This window comes from Pelecanus crispus, chromosome Z (genome assembly GCF_030463565.1).
Source record: "Pelecanus crispus isolate bPelCri1 chromosome Z, bPelCri1.pri, whole genome shotgun sequence".
Taxonomy (NCBI): domain Eukaryota; kingdom Metazoa; phylum Chordata; class Aves; order Pelecaniformes; family Pelecanidae; genus Pelecanus; species Pelecanus crispus.
Window position 1 is genome coordinate 25,153,886 of NC_134676.1, and position 19,309 is coordinate 25,173,194.

General features: G+C 35.6%; 1 protein-coding gene across 6 annotated transcripts in view; it reads left to right on the forward strand.

Moving 5' to 3' along the window:
- The window catches only part of SREK1 (splicing regulatory glutamic acid and lysine rich protein 1), a 37,654-nt gene that overhangs the window by 7,331 nt on the left and 11,014 nt on the right, over positions 1-19,309 (forward strand). For 3 of the 6 annotated variants that reach the window (XM_075727047.1, XM_075727048.1, XM_075727049.1), the window contains exons 2-8: positions 2,757-2,890; positions 10,605-10,720; positions 12,083-12,247; positions 13,265-13,443; positions 14,034-14,164; positions 15,653-15,767; positions 18,277-18,396. In XM_075727047.1, coding sequence (XP_075583162.1) covers positions 2,757-2,890; positions 10,605-10,720; positions 12,083-12,247; positions 13,265-13,443; positions 14,034-14,164; positions 15,653-15,767; positions 18,277-18,396 — 960 coding nt within the window. Of the gene's footprint in view, positions 1-2,756; positions 2,891-5,595; positions 10,315-10,604; positions 10,721-12,082; positions 12,248-13,264; positions 13,444-14,033; positions 14,165-15,652; positions 15,768-18,276; positions 18,397-19,309 lie in introns of those variants that run through there. The other 3 variants (XM_075727051.1, XM_075727050.1, XM_075727052.1) reach the window with 3 other exon arrangements.

Below are 19,309 nucleotides of genomic sequence, written 5' to 3' on the forward strand. Positions count from 1 at the left end.
CCGTAGCATCTTATTTTGATAAGTTACTAATTTCTGTTGTCTGCTCCACCACCATGACCCTGAGAAAATCCGGACCCTTAGAGGAATGTTCTGTAGTCTTTTATTTGATTTTTCACTGTTGCTTTCAGAATAGGTATTCTTAGGAAATATTTTTGGTTGGTTGTTACTCTGTTGGGAGGAGAACAAAAATGACGTAAATGTCTGAATACTATGTAGTTATTTCTTTCTTTTTTGAGTTTTCTTGCTTTCCTAAGGAAACTGGATTATAGTAACCTTGAATCAGAGATGTAGGAGTTGCTTTTTTGCATTGGTGCTTTGCAACCTTAGGAAGAAATCTATGACTCTACTTCAATTCAGCCTCAGAAAAGGTTAGCAGAAAAAAATGAAACAAAAGGAATTAAAACAGAATAGGACTTTTCTGTTTTAAGAAAAATTTCCTAAGGAGCTTCCTGGGGAGGCTTAGGAGGCCCACTTCGTAAAAGGAGAAGACTCGATCACTATGAAACATTTTGGAACTTAAGATTTTTTGGGTCTTAATCATCTCCTGTGATGTAGATGCAGCATTGATGTGTTTTCAGCAGATGTGGTCTTCTTTTAGAGAATTTCTTCTTCATAACCTTCAGAAAACACTTTGTGTCAAGACTTGTTTTTAGAGCCTTGTTGGCAGCAATGTTCTGATATTAATATTTTTTAACATACTTTCCACATAGCTTTTGTGATTGACATCCAGGAAATAAGGGGGGAGAATATTATAAAAAATACACTTGTCAGAGATGGCTCTATAGATGCTGAAATTTATTTATAAGGATTATTTATGGGGTCTGGAACTGCCTGGAACAGAGTTACATTCTTGAGTTAGCAATGAAAACAAAAAAGAAAAAAACAAGAGATGTTAGGAGTCTTCAACAGTCTGCACCGCAGAATCTTTAGTGGAGGCTTCAGCTATCTGTGTTGTAACACTGGCATGTGTATTTAAACACAAACAAACCCCAAACAACAACAAACCCAAAACACACTCTCCTCACCCCCCCCACCCCCCCCCCACCCCCCCCCACCCCCTTCCACCCTTCCGCCAGCAAACCTAAACAAACAAAAAACCCCTGTGGCCATAAAAAACCCAATCTTTGCAGTGATCAAAGTCTGGCTTTTCAGAATATGTAGGACTAAAACTTATATGCAAACATTTCTGCTGAGTGCTGAGGTCATAGCTCGCTGCCACCTCTGATGTTGGAAACTGTTCTGAACCAAGACCTTACAGGTGGCTCAGAAGCCATTCTATACGATTTTTTCCTTCCTGAATGTGGAAACTTGAAACTGTGAAAACATTGGCCACTAACAAACAAAACAAATGGGCAGAAGAAATGTAGTCATCTTGCAATGTTTTTCTAAATTGTATAAAGTTGACTTTCATATTTATGTGTCTCTCACTCCCAGTTTACTTTTGCCTCCTCAGTGTATCTGTTTGCACAGAATTTTCCATCATAAGTGTTTCTGAATGCCATTCTGAAGCTGACTGGCTCCCTAGATATTTTGCCTATGTGTTACCCTTCTAGTAACCAGAAATATACCAGTCTGCCTGCCTCAGACTAAGTTCTTGGTTCATCTGTGCAATTCGTATGATGAAATAATGTGTCTAAAACTTCTGAGCTTGTATTTAAATAATAAAGTCTAATTATTTCCAACAACAACTTTGGGAGTACCTGCTTGGAATTTGAGGGACTACAAGATGGGTTGGGCTAAACTTGAATTGCTTCTTGGTACTTCCAGGAACTTGACAAGTGTTTCTGTTTCAGCTGAGGGAGGGTCAGGATGAAACAGTTTATGCAGTGTATTTTGCATGAGTTACTACTTTGCTAGAAGGCAGATGGTCTTTTCAAATGGAAATTGCTGATGTTCCAGCAATACCCTATTGCATTCACTCTTTGAAGATTTCACCTGTACTTCCTTCATATGAAGAAATAAACTGATTGTATAAAAGTTACAAACCTTGACTAGGGAATGCATTTCTTAAAGCAAACTTCTTTGGTTTTGATCAAGGTACAATGTTTATGTGTTGTGCTTTCTGACGTCTCTGTTGGTATACTTTATAATGGAAAAGCAAATTACAAATTTTCTTCCTTCTTCTAGCCGAATAGCGAATTCCTCCTACCTCCTCCAGTGTTATCTTGTACTACATTAAGCCAAACTAAGGCAGATGATAAAAAGGATTTTTGTTACATTAGTGAACTAACACCTAACATTTGAAAAAACTCTCTAGAACTGCTTTTTTATCTTAATAAGAATTAATGAAAAGACCTAAGAACGTGTCTGTTATTATGGGCTAATATCTGAAGGACCCATTGAAAAATGACTGGTCTGCTTGTTTGACTTTCTTAAACAAGGATTATTTGGAGGAAAAAAGATAAGCTATAAATTATTTACTTGACAAACATGTGAAGTAAATATGCTACTTACAGTAGTAATTTGGAATGTACTGGTCAATGTTGTTTAGCAAGAAAAGAAAAAGAAAATTATCCTTGTTAATTTGGGATTTTGGCTTCTGTAAGTTTCCATTAAAAAGGAGGAGGTGCTATGCTATGCTTTTTTCAGTGACATAGTAGGTAGGTAAATTAGTAAATTTCTATACTCTAGCCTTTTGGCTAGAACCCTATTTTTTTTTGGCTAAAACCCTATTTTTTTATTAAGGAGTAATGGCTAAAAATACATGCATAGAATTATTCAATGTGACTAATTGTTTTTTTCCTTTTATCTTGCAGCAACGCACCTCTTGCTTTTTCCTCCAAAGTATGTTATATTAAGTTTCGTGAAGCATCGAGTGTTGGTGTGGCCCAGCATCTAACTAACACGGTTTTTATTGACAGAGCTTTGATAGTTGTGCCCTGTGCAGAAGGTTAGTATTTTAGATATTACTCTGTAATGTTGGTCTTTGTCGTGTCTGCTAATTGTTTTAAGCTTTCCATGTAAAGAGGTGGTGCTCTGTTGTTATTTTATTTTATTTTATTGCTTTTTGAAAAAAAGTCTTGAAACAAAATTGAAAATTAAATGAAGAAACCCAGTTATGTAGATTGAATTGAAATTCAGCATTAGAAAAAAGACAGTTGATTTAAATTAGGATAATTCAATTTTCCATGGTTATTACATATTTTGAAGTAAAAGAAGGTAAAATAATTCCCTTCAATATGGTTTGTATTGGCAAGCTTATTCTAACACAGAGTTCTCACTGAAGTCAATGGAGCACTGAAAAGATTAGGCAATTTCCTGGCACTGATAACATTGCAGTTTGGATCTTAATGTATCACCTTTGGTGTGGTGGGGTTTTTTGGTTTGTTTGTTTGGGTTTTTTAAGATACTGATTATTTTTCCTTTTTTTTAGACTGAATCCCAGTCTTGTCTTGTAGACATGTGATACATGCATTTGGCCTTTTTAGATTAATCTAATCTAAAATACTTAGCATTCCTGGTGATAATTACTGTTTGAATATGTGTGTTTGCCTGCTAGTTTAATTTTAAAAATTCAATTTTCCTTTCTTGTTATTGTGAAAAATATTACTTTGTGTGCCATAAAAAGGCTTTCTTAGGTATCCTGGTACCCCATTTTGGATTTAGATATCTCTTTAAAAATGCAGTGATCTGTATAGAATGCTTTGAACATAAAATATTTTTAAAACTCTTAGTCAAATAAAATGCTTGGTGAATACTAAATGTGTTCCTTTGACTAGCTTTGAGGCCATACTTCTATGTGTTGAATACAACGTGGTTCATATTGTTAGTGTAATATCCCAGATCTGAATACAGTTATATGAAGCATGGCCCTATGGTAGGCATGTCGCTGGATTTAGGCAGGGCCCCATTGACTTCATTGGGATCACTGTGGAACTGAGGATCTGCCCATTTGGTTCTGGACTTTTTGCCTCTTTGGAGTGGAAACGTACCAGCTGGTGGAGTAAACCTAACTTCACTTTGAACATATTAGCTGTTTTGTCATGAACAACTTTATTTAGAATGATTGAACCATAAACTGTAGCAAGTCCAGAAATACCTCCTGTTAACATAATTTCTCTTAACTGCAAGAGTCAGGCTTTGTTTCAAAAAATACTGTTGACTTCTTGGAGTTTGCTAACAGTGGTCCCAGAGTACCACTTTTTGGCATGTTTGCCACATCATGATCTGGATAGTATGAGACTAGTGCTGTTGTAAATAATGGTCTGGGATGTTCCTTGCACACTCTGACAAGTCTCCAAAATCTCATAGACTCTATAAGTACTTTTACTAAAGGGTGTATTGACCTACTGCCTATTCTTGTAGCCTTCTTAATAGGGCATCTGGCACATATATTTGTCTTTGTGAAGCCTAGATTTTTAGTTGCTTTTATGCCTTGTTTTGGGGGCTTTTTGATTTTATTTTTTGAACTTGTTCTTAAACCACAAAGAGGATATTGCTGTATCTGCTTGAAGCTCTGTAGAGGCTAATGGGACCAGAGTCCTTATTACTGAAAAATTTCCCCTAAATAATTGACTACAAATTACGCAGGATCTTAGTTTTACATTTCATCGAAAAGACCTTAACACTGGTTCAGTGTTGCCAGAGAGGGAAGATTGCCACCTAATGAATGAACAACACTTGCTGGTGTTTTTCTTGTGATGAGATTACTGCCTGACATGATATGGCAACGGGCAGGTAAAGGTCCATTTTCCTGTGTCTCTTGGTGGTAGACAATGAATGGAAGAATAAAATTAAAGTTTTGACAAATCTTTTTCCAACCCCATTTGTAGCTGACTTATTAGGCATTTCTCAGAAAACGTATTACAGAAAAATTGTCACTGTTCAAAATCATTCTGGACCTCACAGAGATTTATGCATAATTAGGTGAACAAGTGATTTGGTTGTGAGTTCAAATTTTTTTTAAAGTCAGAATGCTGGTTCTATGTAACTTCCTAACAGAGTCACTAACTTTAATTTATAATGATGTGAATTTATATAGGTTTAACTTTCTGAGGAATTTATCGTGTGGAATAAGTATGGCTTTGGAGACCATAGCGCAAGAGTTTTGATTCATTATGTGTCATATGATGCATTGTTAATGGAGTCAGTGGAGTGTATCATGGGCTTTAATAGTAGTGATGGCTGTATTCTACCAGGAGGTAAAATTATACACCTGGCCAATGGTGCCAGTAATAAAACATCTCATGCGCCGAATTGAACATAGAAGAGAGGTAAAACAGAACTCTGAAAACTTGGTTTTAAAAACCAGAATAAAATCTGAAATTTGGAGTGTATTTAGACAGTGGTAAATCAAGGGAGTATAAGGAGGGAATTACTACACAATGAAAACAATTTTGTGACGTTTAGTAAATAATTTAACAAAAATGTAATTGTAAATGAAGTAACATTATTAAAGTGTCAAAATATGACTTGTGTGTGTGTATCGGTAGGTTTTTCTTTAAAAGTTATACTTTGAGAACACAAAGGTTGAAAGATAAACAAAGATGCCACCCTAATCATTCTAAATTTTATGTCCACATTATCTGGTAGATGGATTTTGACTATTAATTTGGTTTTGTATGTTTTCTCTGTGTGATATTTGTGCATTATTAGATGACTAGACTGGCCAAGGCAGACCTGTTACACTTGCCTGAGTTAGGCATTGTTTGCCATGCCACTAAACCTGCCGCCAAGTGAAACCTTCATGGGGGAAATGAGATCGAAGTCTGGCCTGCTGAAGATGGACGCCCTGTCTCTGTTTTTATTTTATTTTGCTTTCTTTCCTTTGTTTCTTTTATTTTTATTTTATTTTGTCCCTTTTTTTGTTTTGTTCTGTTAAATCTCTTTCCCTTGTACTTGTGAACTGGTACTTCAGTTCTGTAAAAATGGTGTTTTGTAAAGGGTTCACAGTGTTTCATTTTGAAGTTGACCTGAAGCTGCTTATGAATGGTGGATGGTATACACAGAATTTAGAATATGATTGATTTTCATGCTGTGAATTACAGATAAATTTGATTTGGAATGCGTTTAAGCATCTAAATTCAACAGATGAGCACATTGTGTCAGAAGACAGGAATAGTGAAAAAATATATCCATTTTAAGAATCATTCTTTCGTATGTTATGCCTTATGAGTTTATCTTGGGAAAGGACAGTTGAAACTCTTAATTCTGGAGAAATTTGCTTTACGAAGAAAAGTCATGATCTTTCTCTGCTATTTGTCTTCTCAGCAGAGTAGTTTTATTTTGGGTTGCACGGTCTGTTTAAAAGAAGGCTTACTATTTGTGTCTGATACGAAGAGTTTAAATTAATTCTTCCTGAAATTCAACTTTCATGAATATTGAATGTCATGAAATACTTGTTTGCTTCTGATGAAACCTTACTCCAGTGAGGTCCGTGGCAGTAAGATTTCATCCTTTTGTTTTTGTAATTTTCAGAACAATCTGTTTACCACTCATAAGTACAAATGCTGCCTGAAGTTTTGGTTGGAATGTGTTATGTAAGGCACATTGTCTTTTAACACTGTTATTTGTGGGAAGATTGAATCAGTTCTCTCTGTGTGTGTGTGTATGTATGTGTATATTGCCCTTCGACATGCTCCAGTGGTGGTTATTTCAAGAAGAGGTTTTTTCTTTTAAAAAAAAAAAAAAAGGAAGAAAAAAATGTGTCTTCTCGGTCATCTCACAATCTCAGAAGCCCTGACAGTTCATGCTGGAGTGATTGAGAAGGTTCTCATCCCTAAATGGCGTTCTTACTTCTTGTGAAATGGAAGCCCTGAAACAGAAGTGGTGGACCAGGTGGTGTGTCTAGTCCTCAGGCATTGCTCTTCCCAGCCAGCTGCATTGGGATCAATTGGTTTCACTCCGGTAATGCGCCAGGCTGTGCACTGCAGCTGGGAAGAGCTTTGCTTCCTGATCTCTGTTGGATTTAGCTGTGGCAGTTGAGGTAATTGCTAGTAGGTGTAATCATTTTAATCACTGCTGCTAAATCCAATAAGAATCATGAATTGGATCACACAGAAATTATTTTATTTGTAAGTGTGCATTTTCCATTGATTTAAAATAGCAGGAAAATAACAATTCCTTTAATTATGTTTAGAGTAGATGTGAACTGTAAGTATTTTTAAACAAGCAAACTTATTGCAGAAGCAGTTTTGGGGTGGATGATTAACCATGTAGTTTAAGTAGAAAGAGTAGGAAATTAATTTCTTCTAAGCACTTGGAGGGGGATAAAAATACTGTGATTGGTACTTGCTTAACGCAGATACTTCTGTTCAGCATTTAGCAAAATGGGTTCTGGTATGGACTAGGTTGACTAGGGCTCTTAAGCACTTTGCTAATACAAAAAGTAATAATCAAGTTGAGGGCAACTGTACATTTCCTAAGAAACATAAGATGTCTCTAGGCAGTGCAGAGCTAATCTACATCTGCTTCCAGATTCCTTTGCAAAGTAAAGAATCAATAAATAAATTATCATAGAATCTGTAATTTACTAAACACAAGAGCTTCTAAGAAATCTTTCTAAGGATGTGGTATAGATGTGGCATATTTATTTTGTCTGTTTCCCTCATTAGAAAATAAGTATCTTTACCTCATTTCCATTCAGCTTTTAAATACCATGAGTTTAAAGAACGAAACAGTTATTCTTAAACTAAAGTGTCCTAATTTGTTGTGGCATAACCCACATGTTTTGTTTTATCTTTGTGGGCTTGTATTCCTTTTATAAATAAATTCATGGAGCTAAAACTCCAAAACTTAAAGCCTGTAACTTGTGAGGTTATTTGGCCTCACATTCTAATTTATTTTTCAAAACTGTCTGAAGAACAGGGAAGTAAATTTGCAAGATATTTCAGGTTTTCTTTTTTTTCCCCACAACAGTGTGTTTTCTGTAGAATTGTTAAAAAATTTGACCTGGTCTTCAAAACTGGAGAAGGATCTTTTGAAAAGACTTTGAATATACAGGCAAATTTTCAGGGTTCTGTCTGTAAAGGTAGACCCATTCTCATTCTTGAATAAAATAAACCTTTGTTTGTGGCATGGAACTGACCAACTAGATTTTGTATTTAAAGTAAAACATGACATTGTTGAAGGACCAAAGTATTCTGGAAATAATGCTGCTTAACTTTACAATTTAGATATGCATGTTACTCATTCTTTGAACTGCCGTAACAGTGCACTTAACCGAAAGTGTTCAGTGGATTCCTTGAGCAACATTTGAACAAATGAATAACTCCAGTTATTTCAGTAAGATAACCCGTGTACTTAAAGTTTAGGCTTGTATTTAAGTACCTTTCTGAACTTGACTCATTGTCTGTTTAGTTATGTGCCTAACTCAGTTCCTATTTAAAAGGGCTAAATGCCTAAGCATCTCTTAAGTTCATCTGGTTAAGTGTATTTTGAATTGGCTGTATGTAAGCACTTACTTAAATTAGGCATATACTTATGTATATTACTGGCCATGGATCTAAATTAGAATGCAGACACACCACTTTAGGAGCCATTTCTGCCATTGGGTTTACTTGAGCCATGCCTGTTGATCTTGTAGAAACCTGCATGAGTGTCCAGTTAATTGCAAGATACTAGCTGTTCAGGATAAGGTCTGGTTCATTAGTCATTTGAAAACACTTTTAAGTTTTTCAATTTTCAGAAGAACTGGTACATAATTCTATGCCTAATTTGCATGCACAGCTGCTGGAACTGTATATTTGGAAGCCTGTTAGTTAGCTACATATTAGGCAGGATGTGCAGGAAAGTACCTGATACTCATGAGCAGTCAGGCAAATCAGGTATACCTCTCATTGCATGCCTGACTTCAAAATGAGATCTGTAAAGAGTACTGAACATTGTGATGATGACTCAGATTCATGCATGTTTTTTAAAAAGCCCTGGAAGTCGTTATTGCACAGTTAATTCTTAAGTGCTAATAATTTTCCTATTTTTCTCCTTTAGATAGCAAACTCAAGTGGTTTGTTACATGTTAAGGAGCAAGGTGCCTCAAAATTTAACATAAATAAAATAGATGTAAATAGGAAGCATGAGGAAAAAAAAATGGGTACTGTTATTTTATCTTTTCTATTCCACCCATGCTACATATAAATTAAGTTTCATTTAGATTTGTTTCGTCCTTTGGTCATATCCAACTGTAACTCAGTCCTTGCTGCAGATCTGTAGAACAGGTTTGCAACACTTTTTTCTTCTTTTTATTTTTTTAAAGTAGTATGTTTCCTATGGGGTCTATTGGAACTTGTATAGCTAAAACTGCACAGTGTTTTGAAACTTACCTCATATTTTGCTTTTTGATAAAAATATTTATATATTAATTTTTAAATCCTGAAGTTAGGGGGTTTATAGTTAAAAGATATACAGTTTGAACCAAAGCAGTAAAAGCCACTGGCACAGTATGTGTGTATACCTTTTATTTAAAAGCATTTATTTTATTATAAAGTGCATGGGGTAATACCAAAAGGTTCAGCTGGATAGCAAATCTACAATTATGCCAGTAATTTTGAATAGTTCATAGAAACCTAGTATAATTAGAGCTTCTTTCTGTAGTTTTTCAGTTTAGTGTTTAATGTTTGTATCAGTTTAAATCAATTGCTTTTCAAATTTAATATGTACATTTAATTGTAATCATAATTGTTTAACTATTAAATCTTTTGATTTTTTGAAGATTTTCGGGGTTCATTTAGCAGTCTGATTGTGACTAATATTGAATGAAACCTGCGCTTGATTCAGATTAGATATTACTTAAACTTCTGGCATGATGGGGGAGTATAATCTGGTTGAAATAGTAGGAAATACATATTTTGGGAAAATACAGGTTGCTTAGCTGATAAGTTATGATTTTCTTCAATCTCAGTAAATTTAAAGCTAATTTATCAAAGTTTCATGTAAACTGAGGTGTCTTAGAATCTCAGACAGTACAAATCTAAATTTTTTTCTGCCTTCCCTTCTTCCACCTTCAGTTTTGCTTGTAGTATGTATTGTGTACAGTCACAGTAGTCCAGTATTTTTTATTTTATTTTTATTTATTTTTACATCCAAAGTAGGTAGCACCAAAGGAATAAAAAAAAGCACAAATTTCAGTTAGCACATACTTTGGTTTTTTTTTTTTTTCTTTTCTTTTACTGATTTGGTTATTTGCCATTTCTGGGGATTAAACTTTAAAAAATGTTCTTCTTTTCTGTATCTGATGTTCTGTGTGCTATTAGTGATGCAGCCAACACGAACGGTTGTCATGTGTAAAACAACTTTCGATCACCGCGAAAACACCGCCCTGGGAAAGCGTCCATGCTTGATATCGTTTGGTTCATGAACATTAAGTTTCCAGTACAGGTGACCCATAGCTCAAAGTGTTAAATAATTGTATACATTATTCAGTTTTTAAAATAATAATCCATTAATGAGATTGCTAGTCTTTGAAGTTTTGCTCACTTTTGTTTTTCCTAGTAGAGCAGGGTAAAAGGAAAAACTTAAGTTCTTATTTGTTTCTTTGTAAGGATCTGGTAGATAGATTCATTGTTATTTATTACATTTTTAAATGCAAGGGTAATTGTAAAATCATAGAAAGAGTAACATCTGTGTAGTGTTCCAACTCTGTGTAACGCTTTCATTTGCTTCTTCAGGTAAAATCCCAGATGAAGCCAAAGCCCTTTCTCTCTTGGCGCCTGCTCCTACTATGACAAGCCTGATGCCTGGTGCAGGGTTGCTTCCTATACCTACACCAACCCCTTTGACTACAGTAAGTAAAGTTCAGTTGATAATTGTTTTCTGGTTTCCTCTATACTCAGTAGCCTTTTCTGCGTTCAGAGAACAAGAACTATCTGATCCATGGATGTTGTCCTCTTACATGCTAGATCCTGAGGGTTTAGCTGTGGTGCCTCTTTTGAGGGTAAATCACAAGATGTCTATGCACTACCTTTCCTGGGTTTTTCTTTCAGATTATTATTCTGCAAAATAGTGGGTAAATAATGGTTTTGGTTGTGTCCGTTTTAATTATTGTCCTTCCCTAGACCCATTAATTTGCAGTGGCAGTGCTATCCACTTTAAAAATTTCTTAAGACATAATAGTTACATTGACACAGTTCTTTGGAATATTAAAATGCTGCATTATGGTGCTTTTACTTGATATCCCTACGACAGGGCTTTTGACTGTTTGCCTAACAATGTTTTCACTACAAAAAGCATAGGAGCTAGCTGCTGCTACTTCTGCTCATTTCCCTTTTGCCTCTATAATACTTCCTTGACATCAGCAGGCTGCTGTGACCTATTCAGGGAAAACTTCAAGTTATAATAGAATAGTTTTCTCTTGTGACATGAAAAAAAATTACTGGTGGCTTGTTGAGAATTTATCACACTTGTTAGAAAATCTGTTTGCTGGAAAGGAAGTCGCTTTTGGGTGGAGCAAAAAAAATTCAAACTAGGAACTCAGCAGACCAATTTAGTAGTGATTTTAAGTGGCATTTTTTACAACATTCCTCAGGAAAGATTTCAATTATCAGTTCCAAAAATGAGAGCTGTATTGCCCTCATTCTCTAGGAAGTGGCTGTGTTTCTAGGGAAAGAACTTAGACTTAATATCCTTCGCATTTCAACTGTAATTAATCTCGCCTTATGTGATGTGTTTGTCCAAAAGGTACCTTATCTGTCCCTTTGATGGACTGATATCTATTACAGAACAAATTGTCCCTGGGCACTGCAAATTCCCTTCTTTTGCTGGGCAAGGGCTCAGCAGTTCCTCATCTACTAATAATACTTGTTGTGGCAAAAAAAAAAAAAAAAATAATAGTAGCAATGTCTGAAGGCATCTTACTCAACTTGATTGACTGCAAGCATTAGAAATTCAAGCCTATGTGTTTTCTGATTGATACACTGCATCCCTGGCCAGATTAACTGATAGCCCACAGAAGATGTTAACTATAGAAGGTTATTTATGGGTTTATTATTTTTAAAAAGTGCTCAGCTGGGGACTTATAGTTTAAAGTATTAGATTTTTTAGTTAGATTTAGTTTTACAGACATGCATAAGGCAGGCAAGTATTAACAAGTGAAGTATCTCCCACCAGTGCTTGATTGCAAAGCATATTCTGTTTCTGTGTTTTCCAGCTTGGTGTTTCACTTGGCACTTTGGGGGCTATACCAGCAGCAGCATTGGACCCTAACATTACAGCACTGGGAGAAATACCACAGCCACCAATTATGGGGAATGTGGATCCATCCAAAATTGATGAAATCAGGAGAACAGTCTATGTTGGAAACTTGAATTCCCAGGTAGCTTTTTTTTTGTGTAATGGAAATACTAATGGAAGGTGTAGAATTGTAATTTATGAATTCTGATCTTACATGGTAAAGAGTTTTCATTAGTTGATGACAGTAGGAATTTAAACAAACAAAAAAAAGTGTCTTTTTGGTTACTAGTGATATTTTGAATTTTGAATACTCCTGTGCCAATCAGGTCAGACCAGATGGTAGAAATTCATTCTAGCAGGATATCAGAGAAATCACACTGTAGCTGAATTCAAAAGAAACATACTTATGATTGTGTGTGTTGATCAAATGTCCAGCTGGGTTGTGTTAGCTGAGTAATGCCTCAGAAGTCATGAGATCCTGGTAGCTGTCCACCACAACACTGTGCAGTTGCCTAAGTGCAGTAAAAGGGAATGATGTGTCCTAGTGGAAGTTGCAAAATTAGCATAAATAGCTTCGAGTTTCTAAAACAGGAAAGTTAGGTCTGTCAGAAACTTGTTTTTTCAGCAATTTATTGAATTAATTAAAAACCAATTTACTTTTGACTGATGGCAATACAAGTATTTTATTTTGTTTTTTTTTTGACTGCCAAACTAGCTACTAGAGTGTAAAAGTACTGTTGATACCAATAAAATAAACCGAGTGGGAAGCTAATAGAAAAGCACTGTGTGGATGTTTTTTTTTTTAATTGATCAAAATTCACAGTCAGTAGCTTGGAAACAGGTGTATAAGGAAATTCCTCATCAGTTATTTTAAATGAGTTGCCTGAAAAGTGCAAAATCCTATGCAAATGCTTTTTTAACCTAGATGTAGGAATTCAGGGCTTGTGGTTGCACTATTTTATATTGTAGTATGTTCTTTAGATCAATGGAAGAAAAAGTACACATTTTTCTTAATGTGTAACATTACCAAATTCATGTCGCCTTTGTAATAATGATGAGATATCTTTCCAAAATCTGTAGCTCTTAGATTACCTGATATATTGGAAAAGTGGTTTTCATTACCTATTTCACTTCAGCTGAGCTCTTTGACTCTTTCTAGACCACAACAGCAGATCAGCTGCTTGAATTCTTTAAGCAAGTTGGAGAAGTGAAATTTGTGCGAATGGCGGGTGATGAGACGCAACCAACACGATTTGCTTTTGTGGAATTTGCAGACCAAAACTCTGTACCTCGAGCTCTTGCCTTTAATGGAGTTATGTTTGGAGACAGGCCACTGAAGTAAGAAATTAATTATCCATAAGACTGTTGAATGAAAGATTTCTTTGTATCCTCATACATTTATGACTCTGATGTGCATGAGTATTTTTTCAATACAAGGACCTATTGTTAGCAAACGGGAACATTTTTATAAACTCCAATTTCAAGGTTGGGCATATCTTTCTCTGAGAAGAGTATGAGTGGCATTGAGTAAAACATTTATATTTAATTTTGAGGTAGTGGAAGCTATTATACTGAAAGAATCTGCAAAGTCCTTAGTACTAATTAAGCTTTCTATATGATGTGTATGCAATTAGTAGGCCTTAACGTAGAGATTTTATCTGAAATAAATAGATTCCTAGACTTCTACTAGAAAATATTTTAACACAGATATATTGTGCCACATTTATTTAAAAGTCGTAAGATTTGAAAGCAATTAAAGACATTTCCGATACTTAGAACAGGTGAGTTTTAGGACAAATCTGTGTTTTTGCTGAACTTTGAAGTTTTTAGTTATACATGCAAGTTGATGTGTTTTCCTTTCTTAGTTGTTTTTAATTTTCTCTTTTCAAGTGTTTGGGAGTTAAAAGTTTTATTTTTCCTTAATTTAGAATAAATCACTCCAATAATGCAATAGTGAAGCCTCCTGAAATGACACCACAAGCTGCTGCCAAGGAACTGGAAGAAGTGATGAAGAGAGTAAGGGAAGCCCAGTCTTTCATATCTGCTGCTATTGAGCCAGGTAGGTATATTATGTTCATTACCTAACAGACACGTTCTTTGTGTACCTTGGCATACACTTTCATGAGCATTTTCAAACACAGGAAAAGGGTACTCAAAGGGGAACAATATGTGGTGGGGGGGTGGGGTGGGGATCAAAATTGTGTTCATGCAACAAAGCAATGGAATGAAGCTGACTTTTTATTTCATCATGTCTTATTTTCAGATACACAGTCACTGAATGTTTTCAAAAATACGTTAATACCAAATACTTAATGTTGGTGCTTTTTAAGTTCAAAGTACTTAGAAACTTTTAAAAGAAAATGCTTTATATTTTGTTTTGTTCTCCTCTACCACCCATTAATGCCATAGTTTCATGATGAGAGGGAGCTAGCATGGTTCTGAAAGCAGTAACATTATGCTGCAGCAGGTTAATTTTGTCCCTATTCTATGCTCTTTTGCATGCTTTCCCAAGACCATGTGCATCCTCATAGCAAATGGAATCAGAGAATGAGTCTGGGATAAAACTTAGCATATTGTAAAGGACTTTTTTTTTGTCCAGATTGGTTCCCTGATCCCTGTTAACACTGAGATGCTAGGTCAAGGAGGAAGGTGGTGTGTTGGTGGGTTGAGAGGTTAGTCGGACATTTCAGTGCTGATTTATGCTGACTTAAACTGATTGCAAAACCACAGCATAAAAAAAATTCTCAACTTGTTAAACTTGCAGTTGAGATCCTCCTCCTTTTCACCAGCAAGATTCTGTCACTCTTCTTACTAACAAACCCAGAGGTTGTCTTATGTAGGTTAGGTAGTGCAGAGCCTTGAAGGTCATTTTTGGCGGGGTGGGTGAGTATTTTCTGGGTTTTAGGGTTGGAAGAAAAATAGCGCTAACATTTCCTCAGTGTTAAGCGCGGAATAACAGTTTTTTAGAGTCTGAACCAAAGTCTGGTGTGAGGTCACTGTTAAGGTTTCTGTTGACTTCCTGGCCTTTGGATCAAACTTTTCACCCTGTTCTCTCCATCCCTTCCTCCCACAAAACAATGTTTGAGGAATAAAACTTGAATATTTGTACAGTGGTTGAAATATCTATAAGTATAGAAAGTACTAATTATTATTTACATTTTATGCTTGTTTTCAAAACTATGCCCTCTAAATTTACTCCATTCTTCTCAGGTTATTTAAAAAAAAAAGAAAGTAATTACATTAAATAATAGACCAAGAGGAGAACGTGTTGTGATCTTGTGCATTGTGGCAGCAACATAAATCCCATTCCTAATAGAGCTAGCTGTTTATAATTATCTGGTTTATGTGTACTGCTGCAGGATGGCTGCACTCAACGAGTATATGCAATGACTTTCTTGGATGTTTCTGAAGGATATTTGCAAAGAAGGAAGATGTGCAAAGAGTAGGCCCCTTGCACTATGTGTGGTACATTCCACTTGTGCCAGATTGTTAACTGGGATCTTTAAATGTTCTGAGCTTACACTGCAAAGTGGTTTTTTCCTCTCAGAGTCTGGAAAGAGCAGTGAAAGAAAAGGCGGTCGATCTCGTTCCCATTCTCGTTCAGAATCCAGGTCTAGCTCAAAATCCCGATCTAGAAGGAAAAGATCACACTCAAAACACAGGTAGGTATGGTTTTTATTTTGGACTAAGAGATCATACTGGGTTTTTTTGCGTGATGGTAGTTACTGAAATTTCTTACTGAGTTACAAGGCAAGTATCCCTGGTGAGCAGATAGGAACTTTGTCTCTGAGCAGGTACTCTCTCCCTTTAAGTGCTAAATGTCTTCAGGATTACCTTCAGTTAAAACACACTAGAAGGCACTTTTTTGTGCTGTGTAGGATAACCAGTTCTGTGGTTTCATGGCACATTTTGTGACCTGTATTTTAAAAATAAATAGTTACCTGTATTTTGTGAGTCGAACATGTAGTTTACTATTAACACCCTGAGCAGATAGGCTGGCTGGTTTTGCTAGTAGAAAGTTCCTGATGTCCTGAACTTCTAAATATAGAGTTAAAAAATGCAGTATTTTTATTTACTGTACTGTAAATGTAAAGCTATGTTTTTTAAAAGCAGAAGAAAAAGGCTTTAGGGGCAGTTTTTCATTCTTCAGATTTTGTTTGCTTGGCTGAATTGGTTCAGTTCTGAAACAGGCTTTGGAATATGGGAGGAAATAAAATCAGTAGATCACCCTTAAAGTATACTCACTAAGATTTTTTCCAAGAATGAGACAGTCTTGCTATGTGAGACTTACAAACGCTTCCTGAAATGGTTCAGATTCTTTCAATGTCAGGAATGTCTTCTGAGCATCTGTGTAATCAATCTGAACATACTTGGCTACATTAAGTATTAAAAAACCAAAAGAAATTCAGAATGTATTTGGTAGCTTACACTTTAAAAAGGTGAGTGTTGTCAGTGTTGCAGCAACAGCTCTGTTGCATCCTTTCATGCATCGTATTTTAACAAGGCAACTAGAATTCTTTTAGATACAGAAAAGCTGACCGGAGAGAGTTACCATCAATTATACTACCAAACAAATACGATACAAGTGCAGGCTTCAGTTTTGCAATAGTGAGACACCACTGTACATGTTATCTAATGACATCAAAATATTAAGTACCTTTTTAATGCAAGAAGACTTATTTGGTCACTTCCTTATTGCTTGCTTCTGTGCTGTTTCTCTAACTCAGGACATAACTGAAAAACAATCTTTGTTTTGTATAACAAACCAAATCAATTCTTAGAAGATAAACTTGCATTTTTTTACTTGTGGAAAACCCGTGCTTTAAACAACTGTTGATGGTTATATTTTGGTGGTGGTTTTTTTTGTTTAAATGATTTACCACTACTACTGTCAGTTTTGAGAACATGCTGAAAAAAGGCCAGTTTGATCTGTTGAGGCAACTTCATCCCTAAGAATAAACTATCCTTACCACTTTCCTGTTTTACTGTTTTATAAAACACTTAAATCATTTTTGTCTTTATGATACAAAATTTATTCAAGGTGTTAATTTTGACTCAACTGTAATTAATTTGCCCTGTACTTAGTTTGTATTTCTGAACTGATAAGCAGAGCAAAGCTGTAGGTAAAAAAAGGTTGCCTCCCCTCTCCTCTTGGTATGTATTACTCTGTGTGTCTTGAGCTGCAGGAGACGGGTAGAGCTGGTATTTTTTGTACCTCCCTGTTCTTCAGGATTTATTGAGTAATATACATGGCCTTTCTGTCTTTGGTAAGTTAAACTTCATGGTACCTTAACCTCTCAGGCAAAGTATCCAATGGTGTGGTTTTTTGAAACTTAATGTTCAAATTCAGCTTTTTATTTTTGCTTTTCTAGGGAGTATGATCTTGCAAAAATAGGGAATATTTTGGAAAAAAACAATACAGTAATTTTTAAAAGTCTTATTCATCATATCTGTGACTATACTATGTGTATCAGAAGACTTTAATTGGATTTTTATCTGTATCTGCACATTATTTGCATTCCTTATTTGTCATGTAGTAAATGCTCATTCCATTCCTTGAGAATTCTTATAATTTAAATCCATGCTAACAAGTCCTTTCAACTGAAAAGGTAACTTGACTAAATGCTGAACCATAGATAGTGGGGGTTTTTTGTTTGTTTTGGTTTGATTTTTTTTAAGCTTCATTTAAATTGTAAGGCTGGAGAACAAAGCAAAAAGAGACCACTTAAAGCCATCTTTCTCCAGTGACCAAGACTGCAGTAAGTGACTGGATGTGGAAGGGAAACAAAATGTAACTAATTATTTTTACAACCTACTAGAAATTGTCTATAGTAGATTTTATGCACTGTAATTTGCTGAGGACAGCTATCCTAATATGACAAGAGTTTCTATTTTCCAGAGTGTTCATGGAAGTTATTATGAAACATGGGTATTGCTTAAATGGTGCATTGTTTCAAAAGAGGGCACATGCACCTGGTGAACAATAAAGTGTCCATATATGCAAAAATGTTGGTAGGCTAGGGAAGTGCAGAGCCCTTACGCTGAGGTGTAACTCTTTATATAATTTTCTGTAGTGAGGCAAGATTTATGGGTTTTTTTTCCTTTGTTGGTTGACCTAATTTTTATGAAGTTTCATATTAAAGTATTTTTCTTCTGGCAATGTTCATTTAGAAGTAGATCTGGCAACAGATCACTCTCAAGACACAAGGATAGACGCAGATCCAGAAGTCCCCTGAAAAAACGGTCTAGATCTAGGGAAAGGCGGAAATCAAGAAGTCGCTCTCATTCTCGGTGAGTTCCATTCCTACGAAATACCGTTCTCCTTAGCACGCAGTACAGAGTTTTTGAAAAAAATCTAACAAACCTTTTAGGTGATGGTAAAAGGTGGAATCTCTAAATGCTTTAGCCTGTCCCTAGGCTTTGTCTGTGGAACAAAAGAATAGAAACTAAATTTTAATGCTGAGTGTACTGGTTTTAGCTGGCATAGAGTTCATTTTCTTCATAGTAGCTCATATGGTGCCTACAGGGGTTAAACCACCACACTGAGGTGCCTAAATTTTGATAGGCTAGTCTACATTTATACCCATGTGCAAGGTGACTGACAATAGGTAACTTTAATTGCCAGACTTTAACCAATAGATTAGGAATCTTCTGTGTAGCTTGTGCAACCCACAAAAAGTGGATGATGTTTGTTCAATCTGTGTCTGTTGAGAAGGCTGGATTCAGGCTGAACTTGATCCCACATTCTGAGAACTTGTATAAAGTTTTTGTGCATGAGCTTTTATTTTCACCTTTGGCTGTCTCATATTGGCTGTGCACTGCTGTGGGCACAAATGCATGTGTCTGTTACATGGCTTATTTGCCTTTCAGGATCTAATACACCTATATTTACCTAGTTTGTTATTTTTTAAGTCTGATTGTCTAATTATTGAACTGTGAAATTCCAACAAGATAACATAATTTTCTGAGGGATGAAGCAGTGAATATTCACAAAAGTGCTTATGAAAGTAGCTTCATGAATAGAATTCTTGGTACTTTTCTTTCTGTTTCATCTCTGTAATTCCCCTGATTGATTTAAAGGGAGTTTCATACTTAGATTGTGCAGTTGCCTCTTGTTTTTTGAGGGAAGAAGTTTCATAGGAAAGAGAACTGCAGATCTGTGGACCTCAGTGGAAACAGGAGTAGGCTATGTAGCTAGCTGGGC